We start from the raw sequence: 25968 nt of genomic DNA, 5'->3' as shown, positions 1-25968 counted from the left end.
AGGAAATCAGTGGCAGCTGGTGGAGCATAAGAGATGGTAGTGGGGTGAATGAGATGGAGAACATTTGTACACATATGAAAACACCATACTGAAATCCACTATTGTGTGTAATTAATATATTCTTTAAAACATTTTTTAAAGCCAGACGGTGGTGGCACACGCCTTTAATCCCAGCACTCAGGAGGCAGAGCCAGGTGGATTTCTATGAGTTCGAAGCCAGCCTGGTCTACAGAGCGAGATCCAGGACATGCACCAAAACTACACAGAGAAACCCTGTCTCAAAAAACAAAAAACAAACAAAAAAAAATTTTTAAATGCACAATAGAAGACACTAGAACCACATCTTCCATAGACTAAAAGAAAAAAATCTGAGCTTAGAATTCTATATCTAATAAAAATATTCCTCCAAAATATACACTAAACAAAAGCTATTTGAGATGAAGAAGAAAAGGAACAAGAGCCAAGTGAAAATGCATTTCTGTATTAGCATGTGAGTCAGTACATTATCATCTGAAGGGAGACTGTGAAGTTAACGGTGCACAAGCCTTAGAGATAAAATTGAATATTAAAAAATTAATCCCAAAAGTTGAGATGTTAGTAAAGAACAAATGAGCTAATCATAAAGCCATGGGCCAAAGATGAGCCATCCCCTCAGCAATCACATTGTGAGTGACCTGGACAATGGGTACATTGCACATAACTGATCGAAAAGGCAGAGACTGTGAAATGAGAGTCTTTCAAGAAGCATGACTCTATTATACCCATATTAGAAACACTCAAAATACACACACACAATGGATAAACAGAAAGCTATGCCATGTAGACATTCATGCACAGAATCTGGAGTCTCTATATAAACGTCAGGCAAACTGAGACCAGGACTTGGAATATGAGCAGAAAAAAGAACGGTATTCCATAAAGACAGAAGGGCCAAGAGAGCAAGGCGTGGACTAACTATGAAGGCAGGTGCCTTTACTGAACAGGCAGAACCAACAAAAGGAGTCCATAATGACAGCTATCAGTTTCAACACTCTTTTCTCAATTCAGTAATTGATGAAATGAACAGGCAGAAAATCAATAACGTTGAACAGATGAAACAAAATTCTCACACAATAATTAATAATAACAGGATTCTCTGTACAACCACCCTGAATACACAATATTTTAAACAACATGAGTAACATTTACTAAGATACACGATAAGAATCAGAACTTTAGATGGAATTACAGCACATAGTGTTCGCAAGTTCTTCGATGACTCTGGAATTCAACTAAAAAGCAACAACACAGAAGTTTCTGGAAAAATCCTAAGTATTCACACACTTTAAAATACTTCTAGCAACACATGAGTTAAAGTTCCCCTTCAACTCATGCTATAATTCATGTAATTAACACTTACAAGACATGTTAGAAAGTATTCAATACCACTATATAACAAATTCCTGACATACATAACAATTTTGTGAGATACAATGGAAATAACATGAAAAGGGAAATTTATAGCTTTAAAATCTTATGGTAAAAATACAAAAGGACTAAAAATATTTATGCTGTTTCTTTAGGAAGATGGAAAAATACAAAATCAAGTGCAATATTAAAAAGAGGAAGAAAATAATACAGACACAGACAGAAGTTAGTAAAACTGAAAACAGAGAAACAGTATAGAGAACGAATAAAACCAAGAGCCAGTTCTTTGGGAAAATCAATGAAATTGATAAGCTTTCTAACCAACCTGATGAAGAGGAAAAAAATCATGACATAATATCTAAGTTACCCACATCTGAATAAAAGGTAGGGGTCACCTATAGACCTATAGACACCAACAGATCTATGAACTGGATGAAATGTCCATATTCTCCAAAAGACACAATTTAAAAATATGTCCCAATGAAAACTATCAATTCCAAGTAACCCTACAAGTGTCACAGAAATTGAATTCATAACTTAAAATCTCCCTGTTAAAAACCAAACAAACAACCCCCCGCCGAGTCCAGATGGCTTCAGTTGGAATTTAGGATCCCAGGAAGAATAACTCCTATATAGACTTGGAAAAGAGAAGTGCTGGAGACTCTTCTCAACTCATTTCATGAGACTGGAATTGCTCTGTCAACAGGGCCACATGACACATGACAATTAAAGAAACTATAAATGCCCCTCGCAAATACAGCTTCAAGAACATTTCACAAAAATTTGGCAATAAAATACAGCATGACAATATGGAGTTTATCCCAGTAATTCACAGTTGGTTCAAAAATGCAAATCAAATCAATGTAATTTGCCATATTAGGAGCATAAAAAGAAGAAATCATATGGTCAGCTCAGCAAAAAGAAGAAACATTTATCCCAAACTGACCTTCATTCATTGACAATCTCAGTGAAGAACAAACAGGAATTGCCTTAATCTGATGTTAAAGAAAAGTGTCTGTGAAAAAATTATTGCTAACACCATGTTTAATGGTAAAACCTCAATACTCCCCTGCCCCCGCCACAGCTGGGGAGGGCAAGGATGTCCATTCTCAGTGTGTCTGTCAGTACTTGTATGGTCCGAGGTAGCGCAGAAGGAAGGACAGAAAAAGACAGATGCAAAGAATGAAGAGCAGGGAGAGAGGCTGAAACAAAGATAGACTGATCAAAAAGGAAATGGAACTTAATAGCATCCTTATTGGGCCCAAGGAGACGGCTGAGCAGCTAAGGCACCTGCCACTCAAGCACTCAAGGTTCCATCCACAGAGCTCATGTAAGTAGGGGTGTAGGCAGGGGCGGGCACAGCGGCCAGTCTGTAATGCCAGGCTCGGAAGTGGAGAAGAGACGGGGATCCCTGGGGAAAGCTGGCTAGCAAGGTTACCTAGATCAGTGAGCTCTCGTTAAGACTTAGAGACCCCACTCCAGTAAAAAGCCAGGAGGAACAACTGAGAAAGACTGAAGAAAACCCGGGGCCTCTGAACTAAGGAATACACACATGTACCCACACACATGTGAGCACACATACATATGCTCTAGCACAACACACAGAGAGACACATGAAAAGAAACGGGGGAAGTATCTTTATTTTCAGAGCACATAATAATTTTTAGCACATGACTGTATCAAGGGTTCAGGGCTCAAAATCAAGTCATTTCTACACATTAGCAACAAACAAATAGAATAAGTTATGGCATTATTTACAGTAACAACTCAAGCTATAAAACATTACAAATAATTTTAACAAAATAACTCTAACATCTATACACAAAAAAAATGAGCAAACATTGCTGAAAGAAAAATTTTAAATACCTAAATAAGGGGGACATGGTCTGTGTTTATAAATTAAAAGGTCCAATATTATAAAAAATATCAATCTTCCCAAATTAACCTATATATTCAATATTTAAATTCTTACTAAAAACCCAAGCAGATCATTTTAAGAAAAGAAATGACAAGATCCATGAAGATGCAAAGAACATCACATGATTTCAAAATATCCTGTATTATGTGGGGTGTATGCATATGTACATTTCATGTGTGTCTGCACATGCGCGTACATGAGTGTGCATGTGAAGTCGAGAGATCAACATCAACTGTCTTCCTCAATTTTTTGTTTCCACTGTACGTTTTGAGACAGTGTCTCTCCCTGATGCTGGAGCTCACCAATTCAGCAAAACTGGCCAGTCAGCAAGCCTCAGATAGTCCCTCCATCTGCCTCCCCAATACCGAAGTCCCAAGTATGCACTGCCATGCCCAGCTTTTTACATGGGTGCTGGAATTGAAACTCAGGGCCTCATGCTTACATGGGAAGCATTGTACTGACTAACCATCTCTACAACCCCTCAAAACATGCTGTAGAGCTGAGGTGATATGATGTAGTTATGGCACTAGAAGAGAGAGGTAGGATAAAAGAAATACACCATTTTAGAAATAGACCCGAAAACTAGGTGGTCAGTTACTTTCCAAATAAGAAAATCAAAATCAATTCAATGTGAAAAATATAATATTTTTTCAACAACTTGAGTTGGAATAACTGGGTCTCTTTAGGGAGAAATTCACCGTTCCTTCTCACACTAGTCCTAAAATCTATTCCAAATGGATCATAGTGTAAAATAGCAAACTTCAGGTTGCACAGGAGAATTTCTTGACGTGTCTATTGATGCAAACTTATAATCTCAGCTACCTCAGGAGGCTGAAGGAGGAGAAGTTCAAGGTCAGCCTAGGCACAGAGTGAGTTCAGGCCAGCCTCAGTGAGGCCATGCCCCTAAATACAAAGCAAAAGAGGGTAGGTGTGGTTCAGGATGGTGATCTCATCTGACACACACAAACCCTGGATTTGATCCTTAATACTATAAGAACAGAGAGGAAAATGAATTTCTTTACAACCTTCATAGAGACAACGGAAGCATTAAAGAAGATACTGATCAATTTTAATGTATCAAAACATAAAATTCCTGTTTAGGCTAGAGATATAATGGCCTTGAAAACCTAGACAAAAAATAAAGATCAACCAAAAAATTACATTATAGGAAACATGCCAAACACTGGAGGAAACATATCTGAGAATTTTCTACTCTATGGATGAGCACATAAAAGCTGTGTGTGCCAGAGCACATGAACCTCTTCAAATCAGAAGTAAAAACACATCGAAATTCAAACTCTGAGGAGACGAACAGAGTGGGACAAAAATGGATTTGGGTAAGACATGGTTAAAATGTACATAAACTAAAAATAAAACAGCAGAATTAGAAATCCTTGCTTAAAGAAAAAAAAATTTGTTGTTGTATCCCAGAACTTGGCCTCTGCCTTTGTATGTTGGGATAACTGCACAATAGATTATTGGAGTTGATGCTGGGTTAGGATGTGGAGTAAGTTTACAGAGTAAGAGCACTGAGAAGCTAAGAATCCAGAGGAGAAATAAATATGTGAACTAGTGATAGTAATTGCTACAGATTACAGAAGATAACATTTTGACAGCCAGGCAGTGGTGGCACACGCCTTTAATCCCAGCACTCGGGAGGCAGAGCCAGGCAGATCTCTGTGAGTTCGAGGCCAGACTGTTCTACAGAGCGAGTTCCAGAACAGGCCCCAAAGCTACACAGAGAAACCCTGTCTCAAAATAAACAAAACAAAACAAAAATTTGACATACATAACAATCATTGGTATTCCTGAGGAACATGCCTGAATAATTGGAAGAAAGGCAATAATTCACACTTCATTAGAGAAAAATTTCTTGAAAAGGTACCCAAATTTTACATTGAAAAGACTTCACTGGGAGCCAGTGAGGTATTCAATGGTAAAGGTACTTGTCACCAAGTAGGAGGACCTGAGTTCGAGCCCAAGCACCCACACGGAAGGAAAGATTCAAATCTCACAAGGTGTCCTGTGACTGTCACCTGTGTGCTTATGGTACATGTACACATGTACACATGTACATACATACAAAATTAATAAATAAATGTAAAAAATTAAAAAGTGCTTCACACTACAGATAAACATCAAGGAAAAGATATTCAACCTCAAAATGTTTATGAAATTTTTAAAAACAAATGAAGAAAACCAAGGAGATTTCTATAAAAGACAAAAATCACAGTGGTCTAAAATTCTTCTTCTGTAATTCTACATACCAGAAAACAATGGACAAATATTTACATATCTTCCATGGTGAAACAGATTTTTCATGTGTAAAGCCATAGGAAGACTTTTTAAATATGCTCAAGCTTTAAAAAAGACATAAAAAGTCTATTCCATTGCTGAAAATATTTTATTTATGGTTTAGCAGCAAGGATGCAGTCCCAACACTTGGCAAGTGCCAAAGGATGATAAAGAGATCAAGGTCAGCCTCGACTGGAACACCAAGTTCCAGGATTGCCTGGGCTATATGAGACCCTGTCACAAAAAAAAAAAAAAAAAAAAAAAAAAAAAAAAAACCACAAAAGGAAATAAAAATGCTATGAAGCATACAAAAGACCCCGAAAATGTAACCCATAACGAGAGGGGAGCGGGTGAGAAGAAGGAGACTTAGACCCATTCAGAATTAGGAATAAGGATTTGAAAATAAGTACTTAAGGTTTGTTTAAATTTATAGACAAGTAGATTGTTAAAATGAGGATTCCAACAGAGAAATGAAAATTCTATTAAAAAGTACTAAAAGAAATGGAACATACAAAATCAATAATTCAGTAGGTGGACTTTTAAAAAACATTGCACACAGCAAGAAGAAAGCAGGGATCAATGGGCTGAAATACAAGTCAGTATAATTCTCACAGAAATACAGCTTGTTTTGTGTGCACATGTGCTCACATGTTTCTGTGGGCGAGTGTGTGTGTAGGTGTGGGTGTGTGGCAGATGCAGGTGTGTGCGCATGCATGCACATGTGGAAGCCAGAAGTCAACTTTGGTGTCTTCCTTGGTCGCTCTTCACCTCAGGCTTGGAAACAGGGTTCCTCCCTGGAGCTGGAGCTGGAACTGAGCCCCTCACGCCAGGGAGTTCCTGTCCCTGCTTCCCCAGCACAGGGGTCACAGATTTAGACCACCTCACCCAGCTTATCATGTGAGTGCTGGCATCTGAGCACAGATCCTCACATCTGTGCAGCACGCACTTTCTCGATTGAACCGTCTCTCCAGCCACCTTCCATCTCTTTTCTCAAAAACAACAACAACAACAACAACAACAAAACAAAACAAATACAGAGACTATAAAAGCTCTGGAGGTAATATTCAATACATTTGAGTCTCTGGACAAGAAAAGGAAAGACTATCCGGATAGAATGGCACCCAAATTCTTGTGATACCAACAAGAGGCATAAAGCCACATGCCCCAAAGCTCAGCAGATCTCAAGCAGAGTAAATACAAAGACAACCACACTCCAAGCATAAGAAGACCATTAAATACCAAATACCAGGAAAGATGAAAAAAAATGCATTACATTAAAAACGCTGCACTGATTTCCTCTTAGAAACAGCAAATTGACATAATTAAATAATGTTAAATGAGACAAATCAACATTCAATAATTACAATGAAATTAAGATAAAAATTTTAAGATAGCTGTAACTCAAAAACATAGAAATTAAACAATACTCCCCCGTACACCACAAACAAAGATCTAGTAACAAAATTTTTAAATATCTGAATGAGTATTAGTAAAAATACAGCACATGGGGCGTGGAGAGGTACCTCAGCAGCTAAGGCTACAGGCTGCCCTTTCAGAGGACTCAGCACCTACATCAGGCAGCTCACAACCTCTGTAACTCTAGCTCCAGGGGATGGCTGCCCTCTTTTGGCTTCTGTGGACACCAGGCATGCATGCAGAGCACAGACATACATGCAAGCAGAACATGCATACACATAATGACAAAAAAAATTACAAAAACATTTATAAAAATACAGAACGTCAAAACCTGTTGGATATGATGAGTGTAAAACTTAGAGGAAACTTGTGATTTATAATAGATAAACAGAAATCATTTTAAAGTTAAAATCAATAGTCTAAGCGTCCTCTACAAATCTTTTTAAAAGAGAGAGAGAAAAAATAGATAAAATTCAGCTCCAGGAAGTATTAAAAGATGAAATCATAAAAGCATAACCTTTATCCATGCTCTCTGGTTTTGATTTATTTTAGTTTATATGAACATTACCATAAAATTTCAAGATAAGGGCTTTAAATAACTGGAAATGAAACTTCCTGAAATCAATCAATAGAATGCAGATCCCAACAGCTGACGTGGTGGTGAAATACCCCTGCAGTTAGGAACAAGCTATGGTGTGCATTCTTCTACATCTGTGCACCAGACCATCAGCTCTGAGGGTCTTGGACCAGGAAACAAGAAGGAAGGATGGTACTGAGTGGGTACAAGGATTGGAAAGGACTGGCATGGAGTGTCTGTATAAGAAACCCAGGCAGGGCCACAGAGGTTCATCCCAAGACAGCCTGGCGATCTGAGGTCGATCCCCAAAGCCCATGTGAAAGCAAACGGAGAGAACAAACTTGAAGCTGTTCTCTGATCTCCACACAAAAACTATGGCACATGAGCCCATACACGCTCATCAAATGCATACACATGCAACGATAATACATTTTAAATTTAAAAAAAGTCAATCACCAACTACTATACAAACCATTGAATTGCATAAGATGTTCATTGTAGTTTCACATCTATTGGCCCCAAGTTGAAAACAACCCAAATATTGATAAAAATAGGACATTTGGAGAATGAAAAGAAGTAATGCTTTTAACAATATGGATTAAGCTCAGTAATACTGTGTTGATGAGTGAAGTCGGGCAGGAAAAGTATATAGTCTTCCATCTTATTTGCATGTATACCTGAATTAGATGATTACATGAATTCTATTAAAACTGCCCCAGTGATGGCCCATGGGTACAAGAGGGGTGTGCTGATCAGAAGGGATGGGCTATGATTTCCTGCTTTGTTATGTTATTGCTGTTTGTTTGTTTTGTCTTCATGGTGACCATAGAGCATCACACATTGACTAAAATTGATGCAGCAGCACACCCAATACCAGTCATCATACCTGTCATACATATAAAGTGCACTTTCATTAAGTACTATTATCACAAACAACACTGGGATAAAACCCAACATTTCTCAAAACTGCCAAGACGTCAAGTGTCAGTTAGAGAAGTCCTATGAGTCATCCTAAAAGACAAGTAGAAATAACAGAACTAGACAGGGCATAGCCAAGTAGCCAAAAAAAGGGAGGGAGTTGTTACCTCTAAATTAGCAATAACCAATAGTGTGCATCCAAATAGCAGCAATAAAAATAAAGTTCATAAAATACTTTCAAGGTGTATGAGTAAAATGATTACCAGCTTAGAATTATATACATAAAGAAAACACATTTAAGAGGTTCTCACATTCTAGGCTAGTCTGATGTGCACAGTAAGAATCTCTCTCAAAAAGCTAAATAAATAAGTAAAGTCAAGACAATGACATTTTTCAGATAAATACAAAGTGAGAAAACTTATCCCCAGTAGATTAGCATTAAAGGAAACACAAAAGTGTATTATTTTAAAAATTCAATTCCAGGCAGGACAGATGGCCCCGTGGCTAAAGTGATTGCCAAACAAGTGTGAGGACTGGAGTTCGGACCCCCAGAATCCATGTAAATGCCAGGTGGGTGTCATGGTTACAGGTGTGTAACCCAGCACTAGAAAGATGGAGATGGGGGCAAAGCTATACCATACAAACACTTGTGAAAGTCTACATAGTTACATTTGTTTGTGACAAAGTAAATCTTAACACAAAAAGAATCATGAAAGATAAAAACAATGCATTTCAAAAATTAATAAAAGTTTCAATTCACCTGAAAGAGACTGAATTCTAAATTTGCATATACCTACCTACCTATTAACATCATCTCAAAATATAAATAGTAAATAAATCAGAATAGGAAGGAATTAGACAAATCTACAGATTATAGTAAAAGAAAAAAAACCCTTCGGGGCTTCACGCTGAAGATAGAGAAAGTAAGCAAAATTTACTGACAGGCTGGAGAGATGGCTCAGTGGTTAAGAGCACTTGTTGCTCTTGCAGAGGACCAGGGTTTGATTCCCAGCACCCATATGGCAGCTCACAACTGTGTATAACTCCAGCTGCAGGGGGTGTGAAGCTCTCTTCTGGCCTTTTTTTGGTACCAGGTAGGCATGTGGTATACAGATATACATGCAGACAAAACACTAATACACATAAAATATAATAATAATATTTTAAGTTCAAAAAATGCAATGACAATATAGAAAGATCGAACCAGACAAGTAATAAATCTAGTCTATTTCACATAGACTACTGTACAAGTTGTTTTAGCTATACAGAAATATTTATATGTTCAGCCCTAAAAGAAAATATTAAAAAAAAGTAAATGATGTTGAACTGTGGAGATGGATTAGTCAATAAAGTGCTTATTATGCAAGAATAAAGGTCTAAATTTGATCCCAGCACTCAAATAAAAAAGCCAAACATAGCAAAGTGTGCCTGCAGTTCCAGAGCTGGTGACAGAGAAACAAAAGGACACCTGTCAGTCAAGCCAAATCAGAGTTTCAAGTTCAATGAAAGACCCTGTCTCAAAAACTAAGTAGAGCCAGGCACTGGGGCACACATCTTTAATTCCCACACCTGGGAGGCAGAGGCAGGTGGATCACTCTGAGTTTGAGGCCAGCCTGGTCTACAAAATGAGTTCCAGGTCAGCCAAGGCTATTTAGTGAGACCCTGTGTCTTAGAGTTTCTACGGGTACGATGAAACACCATGACCAAAAAGCATGTTGGGGAGGGAAGGCTTTCTTTGGTTTACACTTCCAGATCTCAGCCCTTCACTGGAGGAAGTCAGGAACTTAAGCAGTGCTGGAACCAGGAGGCCATGGAGGGATGCTGCTTACTGGCTTATTCCTTATGGCTTGCTCAGCCTGCTTTCTTATAGAACCCAGGACTACCAGCCCAGGGATGACACCATCCACCATGGGCTGGGCCCTCCCCTATTGATCAACCAAATGCAAGGCATTGAGAAAATGCCTTACAGCTGGGTCTCATGGAGGCATTTCCTCAACTGAGGCTCCTTCCTTTCTGATGACTCTAGCTTATGTCAAGTTGACACATAAAACCAGCCAGTACACCTTGGTTCAAAAAAAATAAAAATAGAGAGTGATTTAGACACATATGAGCATTTACACACACACACACAAACATGTACATACAAAATTTATATATTATATAATACAAAATATGTCATCTGACCATGGAAGAATGAAGCTATAGCTTATCCTAATCAATTATCTATAGGTCAAAGAACAAACCACACAGAACTTAGAAATCAGCACAGGAGGTTTAGCCTGAGCAATGATGACAGAAAGGCAGGAATCACAGCATCATCTCATGAAAGATCTTTGACAAAAGCCAAAACTCCTTTGTGATTAAAAACTACGAAGAATACAGGAACAGAAAGACAATATCTCTGTGTAGTTAAGGACACTTATGACAGACCTATAGCCAACACTACACAGAGGGGGGAAATGGAAAATGTTTCATCCAAACCCAGAAATGAGATGCAACTTTCCTTCATTGTCTCTCTTATTACAGTGCTTTCAAACTCAACCAGAGTGATAGGCAAGCGGAAGAAGTGGGCACAGACAGGAGATGAAGGAGCTAAATTACACCTACGCTGATATAACCCTCCTCCTAAAAGACCTAAAGAATCCACACACACACACACACACACACACACACACACACAAATCTCTTAGATCTGTTATATACTTCCATCAATCACAAGGTGCAAAAATCAACATTTAAAAACATCAGTTGCTTTATACACCAATCATGAACTCCTAGAAAAAGAGATTGGTTAAATAGTAGCTTATGATAGTAGCTTCAAAAAGCTAAAATAAAATACAGAAGTATAAACGTGACCAATGATATGGCAATTCCCTACAAAGAAAACTATAAAGCATAAAGAAAGATATTATATAAGACATTTGAAAAATGGAAAGAGCTCCCATGTTTATGGATCAGAAAAATACTCTATAAATAACCATATTATTAAAAGTGATACACAAAACCCAATACAATCTCCACCAAGGTCTAGTGATATTCTTCACAGATCTAGAAAAAAACAAACCTAAAATTCATATGTTAACACAAAGACCTATGAAAATAGCCAAGGCAATCTTAAGCAAAAAGAGCAATACCGGCGGCATCAGAGCACTGATTTCAAACTACACTACAGATCCATAGTGACGAAAACAGCACAGCATTGGCAAAAAAAATAATGGAATAGAAGACAGAGAATTTAACCCAAATGGCTCTAATCATGTCATCCTAGAAAAAGATACCAAAACCACACATTGTCTAAAGAAAAACTTCTTTAACAAGAGATGCTGGGGAAAGTGGATATCCACATGTAGAAGGACTAAAACTGGATCCTGACTTCTCATCAGTACAAAAAGCAACTAAAGCTCAATCACGAGCTTTAATGTAAGATGAGATCATTGGAATTTCTATAGGGAAACATATTAAGCATTAAGGATAGACAATAACTGTGATGGTTTGAGTAGAAATGGCCCTCAGAGGTTCGTATATTTGAATGCTTGGTCATTAGGGGAATGGTGATACTTGACAGGGATTAGGGCATGTGGCCTTGTTGGAGTAGGTGTGGCCTTGGAGGAAGTGTGTCACTGGGGGTGAGCTTTGAAGTTTCAAATGCTCAAGCCCGTCCCAATGTCTGTCTGCTGCTGCTGACCTGGTAGAGGTAGAACTCTCAGCTACCATATCTACCTGCATGCTGCCACACTTCCAGCCATGACAATGGACTAAATCTCTAAACTGTTAGCCAGCCTCAATTAAATGTTTTCCATTATAAGAGTTGCTGTGGTCATGATGTTTCTTCACAGTGAAAAAAAACATTGACTAAAACAATAACATTCTGAAAAAACTGTAATAGATGGACAAATAAAATGAGACTTGCCATTGTAAGCACATGTAGCAATGTCCTACTGAAAGCCCTCTGTACAATAATATGACTGATGTTAAATTATGAATTTAAAAGAATCCGTAAAAGTCTTGTGGATTAGAAAGGAAGTGTATTTTATTGTTTTAATAATTATATGATATATAAAAGAATGTTTAATGAAGCTAGTTGAGTAAATACGCACTCCTAACGAGAGTGTGGATTAGCATAACTGAACTGGGAAGCTGTTTATCATCTATGAAAGCTGAGTACACATGTGCCTCTTACTCAGCAGGCTTATTCATAGTGACATATTTCATATCAAAGACATATCAAAAATGCTCAGAGTAGCATTATTTCAACAACCAAAAATTAGAAACAACCCAAACATCTAGTAATAGTAGAGAAGATATGAAAATTGTGGTACATGAATTTTGTGGACAATGTGTAACAATAAAGGTAAACAAACAACAATTATCCTTAGCACACAGATAACGCATGTACACACACACACACACACACACACATAAGTGTACATACACACACACACACACACAAACACACACACACACAAGTAATGGATACTTCCATTTTTATAAAATTCAAACTTGGGTAAAACTAACCTCTGATGTTGAAAGGAGGAGGCCATCACTCAAGAAACACAGAATGGGAAGGGCTCCAGACACACTTATTTGTGGTTTCATGCGTGTGCATAACTGCACCAACAAAACAGTCTTAAGAGATTCTAGTTGTATAGATACAAAATCAAGATAAGTCAAGAGAAGAGTGAGCCTGAGAACGGGAATGGACAGCAGAAAGGCCCGACTCAACCTTCTCATGCATGTGTCTCAAAAGCCAAGTGCACTAACGTGGGTTAGGTGGCCAATCATCCAGACCACACTTCGCCTTATCATGTGCCTCCCACTCTCTCTGTTCTGCCCAGAAATGTGACCTTATGGTACACCTGTGTCCCATGGTTAAATGGAAACTAAATGACAAGCCTAAGTCATTTACTATTTGGTGTGCTGTAACAAGACAATTACTGCATCATTTCTCTTTTGTTTTATTTCATTTTATTCATATGGGTGTTTTGTCTGAATATCTGGCTATGTATCACATGTGCTCCTGGTGCCCACAGAGGCCAGAAGAGAGTGTCAGATCACCTGGAACTGGAGTTACATGTGGTTGGGAGCTGTCATGTGGGTGCTGGGAACTGAAACCAGGGCTCCAGAAGAGCAGCCAGCGCTCTTAACTGCTGAGCCATCTCTCCAGCTCCTGTAATTTTTATAATAAAAGGTGGGGACAGCTGGAGAGGTGGATGGCTCAGGCAGTAAAGTGATTGCTGCATAAGCCTGAGGTGCTGAGATTGGATCTCCAGCCCGCATGTAAAAAGTCAAGCAGGGCTGCATGAGTCTGTGATCCTGCGTTGAGAGGTACAAATCGAAAGATATGACAGGATTGCTGGCTTAGCCAATCTACCAGTGGCATCCAGGTTCAGTGACAGAGAAAAAGCTCATTTTATACAATAAAGAGTGGGAGAAAAGGACATCTGGCATTTGATCTCTGGCCTCTGTACATACAAGCACTCACATACACACACACACACACACACACACACACACACGCACGCACGCACGCACGCACGCACGCACGAACGCACGCACTCATTAAAAGTAAAAATAGGTTAAGGAACCTCTTTGCCTGACAAGTAGCACTTAATCATTAAAGAAACTTTTTTCAACAGTCACATCACAGAATTGGTCAAAATACAGAGAACAACAGATCATGAGCTGCCTAGCTTCAGCCAATACATATCTGTATGACGACCCCTGCACGTGAGCATCAAGGAACATTTCAGAAGAGAGAGATGAAGTGTAGGAGCCAGAGGCCCCAACATCTGATGTGATAGTGTACCTCCTAAAAATGTCAGGGAAACTGTACCTCAACAATATGGCTGCCTAATCAAGACACCAGTACGCTAACCTGGAAGGGGGAAATGCCGAGGTATAAAGCTGCAAGAACAATATCCAACAGGCATCTGGTGCCAGATGCCCAGCGATAGAGACCACAGGGTGACTTTTTCCCATGGCTCTCTGTCCCCTTCATGGTCTGATAGAGTGGGAATGCTAAGAAAGCCAGCCATCCGTGAGGGAGGTGCCTGGCTACCAGTGGCACTTGGGACTGAGCAGTGAACAAAGGGAAGCCAGACACGTGACTGCACGGACAGGCTGCCAAGTGATGCCCCTAGTCAACTACCTCTGCGTCAGTCCAAGAGAACAAGAAAGGATTGCTCTGATCTTAGCATGCAAATGCTGAACCAATCTTACTAAGTACACGTTGGTTGGTCCTTGCTAGAGGCTTTGGCTACCCCATAAGTGGAAACGACTGTCAGCTTTTGGGATTGTGGGATGCTCTGGGCAGTGAGTCTCACCAAAACTTAGATCAGGAAAACCCCTTTGCTGTTGGAAAACAGCTCCAACTTTTCCACAAACATAGCCAGCCTTCCACTGACCTCCTCATTCCACAGAGCTGTCTTGTCATTTTCCAGTTCCTAAACACCCCCAAGCTGTCTGCTGCGTCCACCTCACAAGCCCTGAAGTTCCTTCTACCTTAAACTCACATTTTATGCACTCACAGTTTCCTCTGTCTGGTTACATGCTTCTCACTGCCTCAGCTAGCAGCTAAAGCTTCACTCACTGGACCTGTCTATGACCAGGATGAGCTAGGAGCCCTCCCGTGATTCCCACAGATCTCTTTGCTCTACCTTAGCACTAGGAGCCCTAGGAGGCAGTCTCTGGATATTTCACCCACAAGTAGTGTGGAAGCTCCAAGATGCTAATGACTACAAGCTGCTTTGTTTTCCTCATTGGTACACAGAGAAATGCCTAGCCAACAGCATTTGGCCATAAATATTTGCTGAATAAAATGAATTCCCACATCTAGATACCCTGTGAATATTTGCTGAATCAAAATGAATTTCTGAATCTAAGCTGTATTCAGTTTAATGAGGTCTGCTTTTGACTCCCATATTAACAACAAAAATACAGAGCCTGGAACCCAGTTGTCTCATCAAATATTATCATATAAGTAAATCTCATTGGTATCAGTCACCCATTCAAACACTACAGGGGGTTGACGCTTATGTCAAGAACCCTATTTAAAAAAAGGGTCAGTGTCAAGTATTTCAGCCATTTCACTTTTTACTCTACTGGCATGCTAAGTATTTGATGTTTTTTTTTTTACATTCAATTTATTTAGCTAGCAACAGTGAAACATTCTTTGTTATCAACAATACAAAATATCAATAAAGAGACGTCCAACTTTAAAGAATTCTGTCTAGCTTCCCTGCATTAACATTGCTGCCCCTTGTTATCCTAGTATACAACCACTTGGAATCTGCCTTCCACAATGTAAAACACATGGATAATACTGAAAAGGGGAGGAGTGTGTGGACATCAGAAACTCCATTAGCCACTGGGATTCTCTTACACTTTATGATATATAAGCAGCAACCTAGAACCCTTGTGTCGGTCAGTCTTTCTGCCTGTCTTTTTTTTTTTTTTTTTTTTTTTTTTTTTTTGCAAGTTTCTTGGTAGACATCTGTCACTATTTTTTAAAGAAGGATTTCATTATAGCTCAGGCTGACTTTTAACCCACTATGTGGCCCAGGCTGGCCTTGAACTCCACAGATTTTCACTTCTACCTGCAGGATACTGAGGTCATAGGAGTAGGCCATCATGCCCAACTCTGTCATTGTATTTGAAGTTACTGTTTCGTTGCCATGATGAAACCCTTCTGGTAACACTGGAAATGTGGCCAAGCCTCTTACAAGAACAGAATTATGCAGCTGGGGCTTCTGATAATGATAGCAAATCTGTAGTCTCGTTCCCATCCCTTATGGCTTTGTAGTAATTCATCTTAGCAGTGGGCAAGATGCAGGCCCTTTGGATAGCAACTGGGATGGGGGTCTAGGCAATCTGCTATGACAAATTGGTATGGTTATGGGTTTTTTTGCTTGTTTTCCTTTGGGTTGTTTTGTTTTGTTTTGAAACATGTTTTCCTGTAGTTCATGATGACGTCAAACTTGCTATGTAGTCAAGACTGACTTTGAACTTCTGATCCTCCTTCCTCCTCTCCCCGGGGGCTGGGATTACCACATGTTTGCACCACCACACTCAACTGTTGATTATCTTAAGAGATGGGATCTTGCTATGTTGCCTTGGATGGTCCCGAAATTCCCGGGCTCGGCTGATTTTCCTGCCTCAGCCTCCCCTAATAGCCTGAATAACTGCACCTGGCCAACTGCCTTCTTTTTAAACCCAGTGTCAGAAAGGACTCGGGACTATGTCTAACCGTCTAGTATGGTCTTTTTTAGCATAGGGTGAGGCCCAGCTGGCACGAGAGAGCTGAACTGGGGCCACCAGAGCTCTTCTTCTTACCTGTGTACTGCAGCCCCCTGTACTCGCTTATTGCCCCAGGGGGCTTTAGGTTGGGCCAGTAGTGGAAAAGCATCTGCACCGCTGGAGGTTTCACCTGTGAAGGCCCATATGCAATCACATACAAAAGGTCCTGCAGGAGGCAAGAACATCCCGACTCAGCGTCATCAAATAAAAATAAAGACCGCACACCCAAGACTACCAAAGCAGTAGAAACTCTAAGAGTTTAAGGTGGGTCATTTCCCTGGAGACCATCATGCAGGTGTGCTCTTCAGATTAAATTATGTTAGCCCATCATTTTCATCATTTATTCATGTGTCTGTTTATATGTCCTGCAAATGATGCCCCCAAGGAGAGTTCAAAAGTGCACTGTCCATTAATCCTTTAATGAGATTCAAATCAAAGAATGATTTTTTTTACAACAGTGTATGCCCACATACCAAACACTGAGTTAAAAAAAAATGTTTCCCTAATCACATTTCTTAACAATAACAATTCATATCTGCCATTTGAAAAAAAAGACAAATTCTCAAGCAATTTCAAATTAAAATTATACTTGTCATGCAATATAATATTTGCCTAATTCAATGAATAAGATACATTCAACTATTCTGTCAAGACACTCTGTTCTTAAAGATTCATTTCTGTTCTAAGTGATAATTTTACAAGTAAAAATAAAGTACAGGTTTACCATATCAAAATAATAAGACAGGTATAAATTTGATCAAAACAAGTTATAATATGTAATTTTTACAATTTATATAAATCAGGCTAGTGAATATGAGTCAATATTAATCTAAAACTTACTTTCCAGACTTCTTGCTTATATTTCATGAGACATTCCAATAATTGACAATGATACACTGTAAGGAAGAAAATATAATTTATAATAAAATTTACCAGAAAAATCACCCTTGAAGATATAATAAATCACTTTAGTAGTCATTTTTTCAATTTAATCATTAAATTAGAAAGTACTTATCACACTTCTAGAAATCGTATCAGCCCTTAGCTTTATCAAGCTTTATTCCAAAGCCATTCAGAAGTACTCTGCAAATTGCACTGACAAAGGAAATACTAGAAGTCTCTAGCAGTTTATACTTATTTAATGTGGAGTTGGACTGCTGCAGCTAAGAACTCCATGAGAGGGTAGATCCGCACGCACCACATGAGGTCATGTGCAAGCTCGTATTTTGGAGTGAACTCATTCTTTGTCACATGTTGCACTGAGCATTCCACACACGTTACCTCACAAGTGCCACGCTGCAGTTAGAAAACTGAGGCCGACTTTCCCATCCTGCCTAAGGTTGAAAAAATACCAAGTGACACTTGAATTGGACTAAACCAGCAATTTTAGCGCTTGTTCAGCAGTCTGTTCTTCTTGTCATAAAGAAAAAGTAGACCTCAGCAGCCCCCAGTAGATTTACTGGCTAGAACTGAGTCCGAGTTACAGGAGATTTGTATTTTTGTTTTTCATTTGTTTTAAGTAAAATGTTTTTATTAATCCTTTAAGAATTTTAGACAATGTATTTTGATCATGCTCACCCCTATGTATCCCCCCTAATTGCCCATATCCACTCCTCACTTCCCATCCCCTCTCAACTTCATAGCCTCTCTTTTTTTCATAATAGCCCCAGGAGTCATTTTTACAGTCCATATACTCACGGGTGTGGGGCAATCCAATAAACCATGGTCAACCTACCAGGGGCCATACCCTTGAAGAAAAATGACTCTCCCTCCCTAGAAGTCATCAGTGGTCAATTGCTCCTCAGTTATGTGCTCCTCACCCCTCCATGTTAGAATGCTAACTGGCTTGATCTTTTAAAAAGATGTATTCATCCCTGTGTGTTTGTGTGCACGCATGCACGTATGTATGTATGTATGTATGTATGTATGTATGTAAGCCATGTATATGTGAGATAGCCAGAAAAGGAGGTCAGAGACTCTGGGACTGGAGGCAACTGTGATCCATGACTTGCGTGCAGAGAAAACCAAACCTGGGTCCTCTGCCAAAGAGACCAAAGTTTGTGTCATTCGAATCCTGTGGACACGTTTCATCTGAATTTCCTTGACTCTTCAGAAGCACTTGGCACCTCTCTCTACTTTTTAAATCTCTTCTTCTGGCTTTAGGACACCATGTGACCCTTTTCTCTTAGTCCCCTGTGGGGGACACCACTGTTGTTTCCCTGCCGACCAAAGTGCTCTTTCTTTTTTTTTTTTTAATTTTATAATTTAATTTAATTTTACATGTCAGCCACGGATTCCCCTGTCTTCCCTCCTCCCCTTCCTCCCTCCAGCCCACTCCCCATTCCCATCTCCTCCAGGGCAAGGACTCCCCTGGGGATTCAGTTCAGCCTGGTAGATTCAGTCGAGGCAGGTCCAGTCCCCTCCTCCCTTCACCTAGGCTGAGCAAAGTGTCTCAACATAGGCCCCAGGTTCCAAACAGCCAGCTCATGCACTAAGGACAGGTCCTGGTCCCACTGCCTGGGGGCCTCCCAAACAATTCAAGTTCATCAACTGTCTCACTTATCCAGAGGCCTGATCCAGTTGGGAGCTCCTCAACTATTGGTTCATAGTTCATGTGTTTCCACTAGTTTGGCTATTTATCCCTGTGCTTTTTCCAATCGTGGTCTCAACAATTCTCACTCATACAGTCCCTCCTCTGCCATTAAAGGCTAGGCTCACAACCAAAGTGCCCTTTCTTCCTAGATTTCTGCCAGTACACAGCCTTTCTCAGACTCTGCTGCAGCGAGAAGTGGCTATGGGACATTTCTGGTGACAAGAGCCTGCTGGGGAGGTTCCGAGCTGTGCTTTTTCTCTCTCTGACCTTTTGGAACTCTCCACTCCTTTCCTTTCTGTTTTGAGATGGGGTCTCACACTATATAACTCAGGCTGACCTAGAACTCAGGTCTCACACTATATAACTCAGGCTGACCTAGAACTCAGGTCTCACAAAAAAAAATCATACCTATAGCTCAGCTGCCTCAGGCCACATACCCCCCCTCAGGCTCACACTATATAGCTCAGGCTGACCTAGAACTCAAGGTCTCATCCTATACAGCTCAGGCGGGCCTGGAACTCACTGTTTAAACCCATGCTGGCTTCAACATGTGCCTCTCACTACAGACAGTCTCTAATGACTTGGACCAGCTGTTTCAGACAGTTTTGTGAGGATATATCCTCCACTGTGGTGGCCACTATGCAAACACAAGGGAAGTCTTCGAGAAACAGGATGCTGCCTCAGCTCCTGATATTACAGGCTATAGTTAAGACTTCCCATTAAGCTAACCACAAATGAGTTTGCAGTTTCAAGTGTACATAATCGGCTATACAAATACAACCTCCATACCTCCTGGGCAAAGTCATCCACCCCCACTGACCAACTGTTTTTCGGATTTTCTGAGGCCTGGTTCTAGCACCCATATATCCTTGATTCTCTATTCTCCCCTAAGCAATCTCATACCCACTCATCTACAGCTCTAGAGTAATCGCCTACATGCAGTTTGGTGAAGATCACTGGACATTTGTATGGAGGCTCAAAGTTCATTAGCACCAATTCAGAGCTCTATTTTCTGTGTCAGGACTATAACAACAACAGCTAATTGCTATTTTCTTCTCAATGTCTCAAAAACACCTTGAAACAAAGCATGTCCAAAATAAATCTCAGACCTTGTCTCTTGTGATGGCCCATTTCCACTGTCAACTTGACTGACTTGAGAACCACCCAGGGGGCACATCTCTGAGCATGTCCGTAAGGACATTTCCAGAGAGGTTCATTGGAAGAGGTAACACCCACCCTGAGTGCAGGAGACACCATTTTATGGCTAAAAGAAAATGGGCTGGGTAGCAGCGTTCATCTCTTTCTGGTTCCTGATTATAAATGTAATGTGATCATCTGTCTCTGATGATGAACTGTGTCCCCTCAAACTGTAATCCAGAACAAAGCCTTCCTTCCCTGACTCGCTTTGGTCAAGTGTTGTGTCATGGCAGCGAGAACAGTATGATGCACCTCAAAGCCTGATCTTCCCATAGTGCTTCCTTTGTCATTAACTGTCACCGCGTTCAGTCAGTGCAAGCCAGAAGCCAAGTCCTAAACATATTATTTCCTAAATAGCTCTCGGTGGACACACACTTCTCAGTCTCAACTACCCTTGCCTTTGACAGGACTCAACAAATGCAGTGATTTCCCTAACAGTCTATCTACATCCAATAATCAATTATGTAACTATATAATAATCAATACTGCAACTATGCCCCCCTCTCTTTCTCTCTTTCTCTTTCTCCTCTCTCTCTCTCTCTCTCTACACACACACACACACACACACACACACACACACACACACACACAGAGGATTTCCTGCCTAACAGAATCCACAATCCCCTGCAAGTTTTCCAGTCTGACCTCGTACCAGGCAGGCAACCCTCACCCACAGTCCCAGCTTCGCCAGTCTTTATGTCTCATCAGCTTGCCAGGCTACCCCTTGAGACACAAGATCCCTCTGCCTGAACCCATAACTCATAATACTACTCATTTTTAAATCCTCAGAGTGAGGGTGCTTTCTCAGAGAGGCCTCCTTGACATCCATAATAAATTTAAAATCTCCCTTTATAGAGTCTGGTGACAAGAGAAAATAAAAAAGTCACAACTGGAACTTTATACTTTATTTCTAATTGTTTGATTCATTATTCTTCGTCTCCTCCAACCATATGAGCTTCACAAGATGAAGACAGATCCATCCCACCTTGTTAGCCAGGGTTTCCTGGACGACCACTGAGTAGCTTTTATCCTTATGCCAACACTGAGTGGTCAAGTGTCCCAAGATACTTGGTCTTACACAATGTCTGATCTTCTGCAGGGTGAATAACACGAAGCCTGTTCAGAATCTTCCACTGACTGTCCCGTGAACAGACCTGAAACTTCAACTGCTTCTTCAAACTGTTTCCAAAATGCCCCAATTAGCCTTTCGAGCAGAACTTGGTCCATATTTTCTCTGTTCAAGAAGCAGGACACTGTCCCTGATTATTTCAGCTCCCAGAGTTCTCTTCCTCAGATGAAGTAATGGTAGTTGGTGCTTTGCACACATTACTCTGTGTTTGTTGTTGTTTGTTCTGTGAAAGATGGTTCACTCGGCAGTCCCTGGAGGCCTGAAATTCACTCTATAGCAGGCTGGCCTCAAATGTGCAGTGAGTGATCCTCTGCTTTCCTAATGTTGGGATTGCAGATGTGGGCCACCACACCTGGCTACTCCACATTGGTAAGGATTTGTGAGTATATGCCTCATCTTTCCAAACACGGTTCCACAAGCACCACCCCTACTTTTCAGTGTGGTTTCCACAATACCTAGCAGAAAGTCCTGCACATAGGAGTTACTCAGTGAATGCTAGCTACATGAGTAAGTGCCCTTCTCTTCTTTAAGATGTATTTTATTTTTAATTATGTCTACATACGGGAGGGATGCGCACATGGGTATACGTGCCAGTAGAGATCAGAGGCATTAGATCCCCCCTTGGAGCTGAAGTTATAGGCAACTGTAAACCCCCTGGTGTGGGTGCTGGGAATTGAACATTGAACTTGAGTTCTCTAGAAGAGCAGTGTGTGCTCTTAACCACTGAACCATCTCTCCAGACTCTGACCTCTATTCATGGTACACAATCAGCTACAGAAACCAAACGGCCACTTGCTGTTTCTCTACCCTTGTCCCATTCCACTGAAATTTAAATAGTAGAATGATAAAGCTCACTTAAAACCTTACAAGACTGGTTTTCTGTGGAGTTGTTCTGCTTATTTTGTAAACTGATACAACAGTTCTCAAACATGAACTTTGGACATGGCAACAACATCATCGGGTCAAACTGTCAGAAGTTTGAACATACCAGCATGTATCTGATCCCAAAGTGACCCTAGTGGATACTACACCTAACTGTTTCTCATGTGACTAGTTTTGAGTCAGAAATGTACTCCCCAATACAGAATAGTTAGTTGGCTATAAACATTGACCTGTGAACAGATTTGAAAATAACAGAGGTGATTTTTGTATGATCAGGGTAGTTTTCCATCAATTCAAGTCCAAGAAGAAAATGCCAAATTGTAGCTGTTCACATCATTTACCCAGCACTTATGATGTGCCAGTCAGAACACCAAAGCCAAGCAAGTATGTGCACACGTATTTTCAACTTAATCTTAACAACATTTTATGAATAGCAGGAAGAATTGTCCCATTTTACAGGTGAGAAAACTTGGCCTCGAGGCAGAAAAGCTTGTTCGGGGTCTCACTGACCAGTCATTTGCAAATGAGCTCAGGAAAACTCAGTCCTTTGGCATGCCCTCGGAAGCCCCCAGAGCCAGCTCAGGTATTAGACAGTTTGTCTGGGCAAAATCACAGTCACGTCATCACAGATCTCTCCAGTGCTGATGCTGAGAGGGAGAGGAAGCAAACCCGGTAACTTCCATCACCCACGGTTTACTTAAACATTACTCATTTAATGAGTAATTAATGAGTACCTTAACTACCCAGCCAAGGAGGCTGGCTTCTCGCATTTTTTTATCCTGGAAATGATACTTCTTCATGTGGATTATGGTAACAGTCGCCTGAGTCACTTCTCAGAGTCATGAAGGCCAAAACACTGACTCCTCGCTGTTGATGTCTACTGAGTGACTGGTAGAGATAAAGAAGCATGGTGTCCATCTTCATGATGTCTATCCTCTCTTCTGCCTTAATCTTTAGGTCAGATCCTATACATGGATGTGTTGACCACTGGAGAAACTTGTGTCCAGAAATATAATACAGGGTTATTTAACTTGGCCTGGACTTGCCTAGCCTCTCTTTCCTCCCACCAAAGCTAAAGACATCTCCAAGCCCCCGTGACTGGAACCACCAGACCATGAAAAATGTAAAAAGCAGTGCCAATGAAGGTTCTGGAAGGTCAGCCTTGTCCCAGAAAGACAAGAATATTCCCTCCTTTTATGATCCCATTTCATCCATCCTTACACCTGTCTTGTATCTGGAACCCCACTCTCCTGAGGATAAAAAGCTGTTTGTGAGCACAGTCTCCCCTCTTCTTCATTATTGGCCACTGAGTAAAGACTTACTTCCCCCTACCATTCACATATTGGTCCTTCCAGGGGATGAGGCCCCAGACCCAGGTCCAGGAACAGATCCACAAACAACTAACCTCAAACTGTCCAATCCACCCTATTGCTGCCTGCCATCAGGACCCACTCCTTAGGACTAGAGTTTGCTTCACTAGTGCTAAATGAAGAATCCTCTCAGAACATATAATATCATAAATGTGAGTTGTATTTTGATGGTCTTTTAAGGTAAATAGAGTGAGATATGAGATTATAGCTTGCCCTAAAATAAATGTTTTAATTAAATTCACATAATGATCACAGAAATATTATATTTGAGGATGTTGTAGGCAGAATGGACTCCTCAAAATCTACATGATAAATTCTAATCCCCAGAGTGACATCATTGGGAGGTGGGACTTTAGGATATGTTTAGGTCACAAAGGCAGAGGCCCCATGAGTTGGTCAGTGCCCTTGTTTCTAAATATTTTATTAGTAGTGATAGTATTATCATTATTAAATTATGTGGATGGAGGGTTGTACATGTGAATGCAGTGCTTATAGAGGCCAAAGAGGGTGTTAGATACCCTGGAGTCGAGGTGCCCAACATGGGTGCTGGGAATTGAACTTGGGTCCTCTGGAAGAACAGTATGCACTCTTAACTTCTGAGTTATCTCTCCATTCCCCTCATCCCAGTGCTCTTACTTTTTAAAGGTCTCCCTCAAAAAAATCTTCTTGCCTTTCTGCTATGCAAAAGGACAGAACAAATGAGTTCATCTATGAGCCAGGAAATGGGCCTCTACCTAGCAAACCTATGGACAACCTTAAACTTGAACTTTCTAGACTCTATAACCACAAGAAATGAACATTTAATGCATACAAGCCACTCACGTTGCACTATTTGTTAAGGTATCCCTGTCACAGCTAATCTTGACTAACACGTGAGTGTGATTTAAAATTACCTAGGAGACAGACTACTACACATCTCTGAGGATGTTGCCAGAGATGTTCTACTGAGAAGGGAAGAAGGTGGAGGCACCGTTTCATGGGATGGGCTCTTACACTGAGTGAAAAGGAGAAAGCAACAGAACTCCAGTATTCACCTCTCTCTCTCTGCTTCCTGACTGTGGATACAGCATGGCAGCTGCTCACACTCCTGCCACCATGCCTTCCATGGCAGGGGGTCAGCACCCCTTACACTACAAGTCAAAGCACACCCTTCTTGCCTTGAGTCTCTTCTGTTGGATACTTCACCACAGCAATGAGACAAGTTACTAACATAACCCCAAACAGACTGAAACAGAGAGCTGGTACTGAGATAAGGGTGCTCCTGGAACAAAGGCCTAAAAAAGGGGAAGTCGCTTTGGCATTAGGTAACTGTGGGGATTTGTGAGGTACATTCTAGAAAAACCACTATTACTATGAACAGACCTTTAAAGACAACTGTGTGCAGGCTTAGGAAGAGAAGAGCAGGGAACGCCTCGCTCTTTCAGTGTGCTGAACTGAATGTTGGCTTTAAAAAAAAATACTGAACGGTAGAGTCGATTCTGATAAGGTGTCAGACAGAAATGGGGAACATGGGATTGCAAGCTGGAGGAAAGGCCACCCTTGTCATAAAGTGTCAGAACTTGGTCACATTGTGTTCACGTCTTCGTGTACTAGGGAAGGCAGAGTTTGTGAGGGATGAAACTGGCTGAGGAAATCCCCAGGCAAGTGCTAAAAATGAGTGACCTGGTTTGTGTTTTTGTTTCCAGTTTCTGTTATTGTTTTCTGAGTATTTACAGTAAAATTGCAGGAGAAAGAAATGACTTCCATCAGAATTGTTCACCAACAAAGAAACCAATTGGAAGTTTGGAAACTCCTCAGACTATCTGTATTGAAAGGATGGGAAGGCCTGGGAGGAGAGACCACTGGGTGTATGACCAGGGAGCTAGGAAACACATTAGTCAATCCTCACAGGAGAAGCCACACACTGTGGTCCAAGACTTCCAAAGACAACTTAGAACTCATCACAACTGCTCCTCCCTTCAGAGGCCTAGA

General features: G+C 40.6%; 1 protein-coding gene across 1 annotated transcript in view; it reads right to left on the bottom strand.

The window, feature by feature from the left end:
• The window catches only part of Unc79 (unc-79 homolog, NALCN channel complex subunit), a 206072-nt gene that overhangs the window by 154782 nt on the left and 25322 nt on the right, over nucleotides 1–25968 (bottom strand). The window contains 2 exon segments of the mRNA XM_028888312.2: nucleotides 16863–16992; nucleotides 17667–17722. Of these exon segments, the coding sequence (XP_028744145.1) occupies nucleotides 16863–16992; nucleotides 17667–17722 (186 nt within the window).

Source organism: Peromyscus leucopus, chromosome 14 (genome assembly GCF_004664715.2).
Source record: "Peromyscus leucopus breed LL Stock chromosome 14, UCI_PerLeu_2.1, whole genome shotgun sequence".
Classification (NCBI taxonomy): Eukaryota; Metazoa; Chordata; class Mammalia; order Rodentia; family Cricetidae; genus Peromyscus; species Peromyscus leucopus.
This window is presented reverse-complemented; position numbering and strand designations above follow the sequence as displayed.